Source organism: Poecilia latipinna, unplaced genomic scaffold, assembly GCF_001443285.1.
Source record: "Poecilia latipinna isolate Pla-1442-1.1 unplaced genomic scaffold, P_latipinna-1.0 Scaffold782, whole genome shotgun sequence".
Lineage (NCBI taxonomy): Eukaryota > Metazoa > Chordata > Actinopteri > Cyprinodontiformes > Poeciliidae > Poecilia > Poecilia latipinna.
In genome coordinates, this window is record NW_015113398.1 from 448545 (window position 1) to 457055 (window position 8511).

At 34.7% G+C, this 8511-nt stretch overlaps 3 protein-coding genes across 3 annotated transcripts in view; 1 reads left to right on the forward strand and 2 right to left on the reverse strand.

The window, feature by feature from the left end:
* Window positions 1-1307, reverse strand: part of LOC106955991 (dynein light chain roadblock-type 1-like) — a 5196-nt gene extending 3889 nt beyond the window's left edge. The window contains exons 1-2 of the mRNA XM_015046505.1: window positions 1196-1307; window positions 908-983 (exon numbers count right to left, since the gene is read on the reverse strand). Coding sequence (XP_014901991.1) covers window positions 908-983; window positions 1196-1198 — 79 coding nt within the window. The 5' untranslated portion in view covers window positions 1199-1307. The remainder of the gene's footprint in view (window positions 1-907; window positions 984-1195) is intronic.
* A 517-nt stretch (window positions 1308-1824) lies between these two features.
* Window positions 1825-4030, reverse strand: LOC106956023 (dynein light chain roadblock-type 1). Its single transcript, XM_015046540.1, has 4 exons — window positions 3923-4030; window positions 3252-3327; window positions 2802-2969; window positions 1825-2468 (listed from the first exon to the last, which is right to left on the reverse strand). The coding sequence occupies exons 1-4, from the start codon at window positions 3923-3925 to the stop codon at window positions 2425-2427; spliced, it is 291 nt and encodes a 96-aa protein (XP_014902026.1). The 5' UTR covers window positions 3926-4030; the 3' UTR covers window positions 1825-2424.
* An 840-nt stretch (window positions 4031-4870) lies between these two features.
* ippk (inositol 1,3,4,5,6-pentakisphosphate 2-kinase) overlaps window positions 4871-8511 on the forward strand; it is a 39411-nt gene continuing 35770 nt past the window's right edge. Inside the window, exon 1 of the mRNA XM_015046530.1 lies at window positions 4871-5115. Coding sequence (XP_014902016.1) covers window positions 5035-5115 — 81 coding nt within the window. The 5' untranslated portion in view covers window positions 4871-5034. The remainder of the gene's footprint in view (window positions 5116-8511) is intronic.

The window sequence follows — 8511 nt, forward strand, 5'->3', positions numbered from 1 at the left end:
AAATTTTTGCTTTTTCCCCCTAAAATATAATTCCTCAAAAAAAATTTATTTATATATTTTTATATATATTTTTTTTTTTTTTTTCAGGATTCTTATTTTAATCTCAGAGTCCTGACTTTTTTTCAGAATCCTGACATTTTTCAGAGTTTAATCTTTTATTTAAAAAAAGAAGAAGAAAGAAAGAAAAGAAAAATTCTGCATTTTTTCAGAATTCCAACAGATTTCTGATTTTATTTCTGGATTATTGACTGTTAACTGTTTTTATAATTATTAACAGTTTTTATGTTACATTTTTCTACGAATTCTGACTTTTTCCCAGAATTTCCCAGAATTCCAACTTTTTCAAAAAGTTGGATTTTTTCTTAAGTGATTTTCCCATTTTTTTCTCAGAATTTTAACTTTGAAAAAGGTTGGAATTCTTCAAAAATCTTATTTCTGCTTTTTTCCTCACATGATTTTGACATCACTCTCAGAATTGTTACCTTTTTTTTCCAAACATTTCTGAGATTTCTTTTTTTTTCAGTGAATCATCTTCTGTACCTTTGAACATTCAAAAAGTTTTAGATTTCTGGGTATTAGGTCAGTGTTTTTCAAGTGGGGTGGGGGACTACATATATATTTTTAAACAAAATCCAATCAACTTAGATTTTTTTTCTACAGAATTTTGACTTTAATATCAGAATACTGACATTTTTCAGAGTATTCAGAATTTAAAGTTCTTTTTTCAGTGGCCCCAATCATCTGATGTTATAAAGCATTTCAGATTTCTGACTTGAGTGGAAAGTCAGAAATCTGCCTTTTTAAGTCATTAAATGCAGACCCTTTAATAAAGAATTGAACCAGAAATCAGAAGCGATCATGAACTCAGCAGAGATAAATAATCATGAATTAAAACCATGAGTTTTACCCTCAGAATTAGCGATGATGACTCCCTCCACTCCTTTTTGAGCCTGGAGCCTCTTCACTATTTCATCAACTTCGGCCTTAAAAACGAGGAACAGGTGGCTTCGTTTAACTCAGAAACCAAAGCAACCCAAACACATTGCTCATTAAACTGTTAACCAGCTGCTAGCTTCTCTCTGCTACCCGCAGTTAGCATCCCACTAACCCCCGAAAATAAAGCATTACATTTAAACGGGAGGCGATAAAACCTTGAATTTTACTACAAAGAACACAGTGCGGTGTTCTGTCTTACCATTTTAACGTTTAGCTGGAGAAATCGGGAACAAAAATGAATCTTCTGACATTTAACGGAACCGTTACTGACGGGGAATTATAAGGTTCGATCCCAACGGCTACTTTGGTGCGTTCACAGTCCTGGATGCGAACCAGGAATTCGTATCTTCCGTTTGTGATACTGTTGCAAAACTCATTGATAAACATACGAAAATAGGAGTGGGTATTAATGGTACTGTCTATCATTATCATGGTTAAGTTATCACGATAAGAACTTTAATTTATTTTCACAATAAATTTTGGACTGTGGGAGGAAGCCGGAGTACCCGGAGAGAAACTGTGCAGCCCTTCAATGAGACTATCGATAAACATAAATAAATTTGAATATACAATTAAATGTAATTAAAAACATTAATGTTTAATAAATGTTAAACACTAATTAATTAAATATAATAAAACTTTCGGTNCACCNTAAGCAAGAAATGTTAAAAAAAATTTAATCTATCAGAAAACCACAAGTTAAATAAAATAAATTTGTAAAATGTCTGAAATAATACACAAAAGTATCAGTTCATCGATGACCACTTAATTATTTTCATCCTGTTGAACTTTAAGCTCTTAAATCATTGATAAGTCAAATGTTTTCTGGATAAAAGTTTTATTTTCAGATGAGACTAAATGTTTGGGAGGAGTCAAGGTGAAGTATATAGTACCAACTGTCACACATGGTAATGGTAGCATCATTCTGTGGGCTGTTTTAGAAATTATTTAAAATAATTTGAACCAATAAATTATCATTTGTATTTCTCTATTCTTTATTCTGTTGAAAACAATGAACAGAGAAGCGAATGTAGTGCAGCTCACATGTTTAATACTTCAACATGTTTCTGGGACAGAACAATAAATAACCCAAAGTTTGCATCAAACTGAACCTCTGGAGTTCTAGTCGTTCTGGTCCAAACTTATGTTTCCTACTTTGTGCACGTCTTCATCAGTGAAATCAACACAAAGACAACAGCAGAGAATCAGGAAAGCTAAGAGATGAGCGATCTGGAATGATCGAAAAAGGAAATAGAGATCTGGACCATCTTACATCAGACGGATCCCCAGTCGTTTCAATTTTATCCTCCATCAGTTCCTGTCCTTGTAGAACCAACACTATCGTCTTCTCTTTCAGCAAGCAAACAGAAAACAGTTTGACCATTTAAATTCAGACAGGAGATGAAGAGAAGAGGATCAGAAGCAGCTTCAGGCTGAAGGGTTCTGGATGACGATCAGGAAATAGTCTTTATCTGAGGAGAAACAAGACAGAATCAGCGCTCAGAACCGGATCGCCACGGTGAGGCTGGGAATCTATGGAGGAAAATATATGTATGATAAAGAGTATTATGTATAGTTTTGTTTTTCCTTTTGCTTACACGTGAATTTTTATCAAGAAATGTATGTAACAATATATACATTTCTTGTCAAACACATGTGTAAGGAAAAACAAAAACAAAATCTATATAATCCAGCTTTTATTTTTAACTGTCAGTTTTGGTCCTCCATACAAATCATCAGATACAGATGTTCAACCATGATTTTCTCCTGAAATCAAAGCACATCTGGAGGAAGGTCTCGCTCACCTGGAGCGATCATAATCTCATTCTTCTTGGAGCGAACCCGCAGGAAGGTGAGGTCGTTCTGTGGGTCGATGTCTCTCAGGGTGCTCCTGGCCTTCATCACCAGCTGGTGGATCAAGGCCGAGTACTGCACCGTACTCTGGTTGTCCAGGGTAGACTTGACGGGAATTCCTGGAAGGAACGTTTGCAAATCAAACATGTAATTAGGTTACAGTCGTGCATCCAGTGCAGCATTTTAATAAGTCCAAGTTTGACTGAAATCTTATTCTAAGATCATTTTAACCAGAAAACACAACACCTCAATCAATATGTCAGAGATATTCACAAAGCATTTCAAAACTGTTATTTAAACTGATTTAAACCATTTAGGAACCTGAAAAAGTTTAATATTTATCTCTCTTAAATCGGTAATGTTCTACATTTGTTCTGCATTCTACCTTTAAAGAGTTTTACCTTCAGAGTTAACAATGATGATTCCTTGAACTCCCTTCTGACTCTGGATCCTCTTCAGAGTTTCTTCAACTTCAGCCTGAAAATCAAAAACAGCAGGTGGCTTCATTTAACCCAGAAACCACAGCAAGTCAAACCCCCTTCTTTCTTCTAAGGGACATCAATAAACACATTGTTGTATTATTACATTACTGTAATTATACAACAACAAATATACAATGTATGTTTCTAATTAAAATTAGTAATTAAGCACGTGTGTGTGTGTGTGTGTGTGTGTGTGTGTGTGTGTGTGTGTGTGTGTGTGTGTGTGGAGAAGAGAAAAAGAAACCAGGAACGGGTAATAAACAAAACTAAAACAATGAAAACAACAATACAGCTACAAATAACCCTTTCTGAAAACATTGCTACTATATATATATATATAAAATAAATATAAACAATAATACTAAGAATAAAACATTCTCAATAATAAACCAAAGTCACTAAGCAGTAAAAACAGTTAAATAATAGAAAATAAACATTTTCTGAACACAGGCAACGCCCGGCTAGCTTTTCTCTGCTAGCCATAGTTAGCATCCTGTCAAACCTGCAAATATAAATCAATACATCCCCACACGTGGCGATAAAACCTGCTGATATTCATATAAACACTAAATCTGGGTGTTCTATCTTACCATTTCAACGCGTATAGGGGGAAAATTGTGACAGAAACGAATCCTCTTTCAGAACAAAAGCTAACTGGAATTAGCGGAAGTTGTCAGTAACTAGGATAAAACAACTTCCGGTCAATCGTTAAGATTTTATTTTTTTTTCTATTTATTCTGTTCTTTTTGTGATTATCATCTATAAAAAAATTTAGGGTATACAAACATTGAGTTTTTTAATGCTTTATTGAGAATGTGTTTGGATATGACGAAATGAAATAGTTCGGGCTTGTTTTTCCAGTACTCTTTTGAAAATATATGTGTAATAAAGAAAAAAGGTTGTGCAAAACTCGAAATCCATTTAACACAACAAGAATGTACAATAAAGTTAGAAAAAGCTATAGAACACATATCTAAAACAAAAACAGTTGTTAATGTTTGTCTTCTTTTCCTTTCGGCGTTTTCCCTTTAGAGGTCGCCACAGCGAGTCATCCGTCTCCATGTAAAACAGTTGTTAATATTTATAGTCTTAAATTAAATTTTTAATTTAAGAATTTAAGGAAGAGAGAGAGAGAGAGTCAGGAAGAGAGAGAGAGCCAGAGACAGAAGGAAAAACAAAATATATACACATTCATGTACAGGGAAAACAATATATGTTTATATATGCGTATTTGCACACACACACACAATATATGTTTATATATGCGTATTTGCACACACACACACACACACACACACACACATATATACATATATATACACACACACACACACATATATATATATATATATATATATATATATATATATATATATATATATATATATATATATATATATATATATATATATATACGCGAAATATATGCATCTGTAAGGAAAAGGACAAACTAAATATATATATCTGCTTTTATTTTTAATTATGTCAGTTGCATCCATCAAATTAAGAAGGTCGCGCGAGAACAGCACGTCAGAGGCGTGTTCGAAAGGGGGGTCGGGGGTTCTGAGAGGGACGGACTTTGACAGAACACCGGGTGTCAGTCTGTCGATCCGCCGCTATCAGCCAGCAGGGTCCGGGCTTTGCACCGTCCTGATTCCTTGTGTGGTGTGTGTCGGGAGTTCGGTCGGCTCTCCGCGGTGTGATGGAACTAGACAGAATGGATGAAAATGACTGGAAATACCACGGAGAAGGAAACAAGAGCCTGGTGGTCTCCCATGTTCAGGTAAATAGGCTAACGGTGCTGAAGTTAGCATCTGATTTGAAGCTGTTTTTAAAGGGCTAGTTCACTGTTTAGGGAACCTGAGGCATCCGGTCTACAACGAAATCCAAAGCAACTAGTTTGACCAAAGCTGAGAAAAATACTTTGCATTGATTATAGTTTTATCTAAGCAAAGTTTACCATCTTAAACTTAATTTTGATTGTTGAAATTTCTATAAATAGTGATTTCAGAGTCTTCAGAACTGCCTTAGATCAAACCTAGAACCTCCAAACTTAGACTTAAGTACATCTGGTCTGGGAATAAATATTGTTTATATTTTTTCTACACTGCTTGAGAAGTATGGAATTACTTTAAATTTGTTTGAGTCTCGAAAAAGTGAATAGTTTTAGATAATTAAATATCCAGGTTTAGTTCTCTAACACCTGACATGAAAAGCAAAATTCAGAATTACTTTAAGAAAATACTCAGTTATATTCTATATTTCAAACATGAGCTCAGTTATAGTTTAATTTAACATTGCATAAGTTTTAATAAACTTGACATTTTCGTCCTTCTGTATGTGCAGCTTTTTCTTTGGTATTCTAATACAAAACTCAGTATTACTAAACTTCATGTTGCGTTGACAGACATACCCCCTCCAATTAAAACTTTAATATTCTTGGAAAACTGTATGAAATAGTTGCTTTTGCCTTTTCAAACTCAACACCATCGGTTCCATCTTGAAAACACATCCGTGTTGATTCTGGACTCATGTTTCATAAAAACAAACGTACTTAAACTTGTCCTTTTATCATATTTCACAAGTAGATCATATGAATTATAAATGAGATTTTTTTGACAGATCATCAGTTCTTATGTTTATGCAGGAATGTGCATTAACTGCAGATTTAATTCAGTTCAGGTATTAACTGTTAAAGTATGCACCAAAAAAGTGTATGTAATGATCTATATACCAAAAACATACATACCTAAAAAGGATGAAAATAAAACTTATAATGTTTTATTTTGGTCCTCCAAATAATCTCAAAAGGAAATTCAATCCTGGTTTGATTTTTCTTCAGTATTTCAGATTTTTTAAAGTTTAGGGTCTTTAGAAATTGTGGACTAGTCCTTTACGGAAGCTGCGAATCGAAAGCTAACTTCACCCTCGTCCGCTGCAACGGTTGAAGCTAGTTAAGTCATGTAAACAGCTTCATATAACGGAATAACAACACTTTTATTGATTTTATTGCATCACAATCTTGTTTAAATGTGTCATCGGGCAGATTTACTTAGAGTTTGACATATTTTAGATTAAAAAACCAAAGTATCGAGGCTGTTGGGAAGCTAACAGACTTAGCATCAGTGTTTCCATCAGCTGCTGATGGAAATGATTTAATAGGCCTGCTCTTACTTTTATCTGACATTAAAACCGACATTTATTTCTCAATAGAGTGTTTTTTATGGTCTGGTTCTTGTGTGTCTGAGCAGTCGGAGCCGTCCAGAGACTAACCATGTTGTTGAGCAATAAGTGCAGAAGACTATGAGTCACATCAGAACTGGACCTGAATCACTGGGAACCGGTTTGGTCCGTCTTCTGTTGTTCAGATGAAGGACCTTATGATGCATTCACGGTCAGAAGGGTTTTAAAGTTACAGACATGTTCTGGGATTAACTGACAGTTCATGGTGCCTACATTAAAATAAAAAAAAAAAGTGCAGATCCACTGCCTGCTGGTTCTGGCCCGTCTGGTTTAGAAGGTGAAGCATGCTGTTCAGATCCCTCTGTTCCTCTTTTTTTGAACAATGTTTTGCATTCAAACACGTTATGTTTAATAACCCATTAAACTCTGTAGTAAGACTGGGCTTGGGAGGAATAACGGTCTGCTTTTTAAATTTTTCACATCTTTTGTTTCTGAAGTTCAAACAGGTTGAACTGAATCATCTTTAATTCCGCTCTGATGGTGATTGATGTCCAACCCTGGTTTCAAACAGACACTGTGGGCCTGCTTCTGTTTTAACTGACAGGAAATATGTTCCTGCTGAAGACCTCTAACTACTGTTGGCTCGAAGAAATGTTAGGGACATGTTCATGAATTCGTGTTCCTAACCTTCGATACATTCCCTGTCAAACGCACGTATGAGGAAAAGAGAAAAACAAAACATATATATTTCTGCTTTATTTTTAATTATGTCAGTTTTGATCCTGGAAGTGTGACAAAACCTGGAAATTTGAAAGTCGCTGTGCTTCTCTCAAGTTTTTGACTTCATAGTTTTCAGACAAACATAACAAAAAAGAATAAACTACAATTATATAAATCTCCTTACCAGTATGATATCTTCATGTAGCATTTGGCATTTATAGTATTTGGCATTTATTGTATCATTGTATCATTTGTCGTGATAAATTTCTTATCATGATAAAAATTTTAATTGTCATAAAATTCAGTTAATTATGTTAATTTTACTATTTTTTCACAGTTGTCTCATTGAGAGTATCAATAAATTTGAAAATATGATTAATTGTGGTTAATGTGATCAGTTAGTGACACAAATAAAACTTCTTTTACGTAACCAGGGTCCAAATGACGCATATTACAATATTTGTGTTGTTGGAGCTATGATTGTTCCATATGCCACCAAAGTTACCTAAAAAAGTAACAATAAATAAAGTTCTTATTGTTATCATTATCATAATAAAATATAAAATGATTAACATTAAATTCATAATATTATTTATGTTCATAAAAATCCCCAAATATCACTGCAACTCATATGGGCCACAGAGTTTTATATAACAATGTTGGCAAAATATATATTTGTTAAAAAAAAATTAAAGTAATCCCGTTCTACCATGTGGCCCAACTGGACCCTGTGGTTGTCAGGGGAAACGGTCCTGTGTGCTTTGGATGTTTCTCTGCTGCAGCTCACGCCAGAAAACATCTGAAACATGCGAAGCGTTGTGCCTGAGGACCCGATGGGGGAACGCTGCTCCAACACGATCTGCGTTTCTCACGCTGCTTTGAAACTAGGCGGCCATTTCTAAAACACTGCCGTCGCTTGTAGCTACAGACCGACCGCCGGCTGCTTTCGATGAACTCAGACCTGAGGAACCTGACAAATAATATTCTCTGTTTCTAGCCTTAAAAGTCCAGAAATATCCAAATTAGACCTTAATTTGCATTTAGTTAGCAGTTACATTCATATATATGGAGGATCAAAACTGACATAAGTAAAAAATAAACGCAGAAATATATTTATTTTCCTTATACGTTTTCATCAAGAAATATGTATTTTGTTTGTCCTTTTTCTTAAACATGCATTTGTCAAGAAATGTATATAATTTCAGGGTTTCCCCCAGAAAACTTGCTAAGCCCGGTGGTCGGGGCGTTGAGTCGGTCCACCGGTGGTCCACCGTGT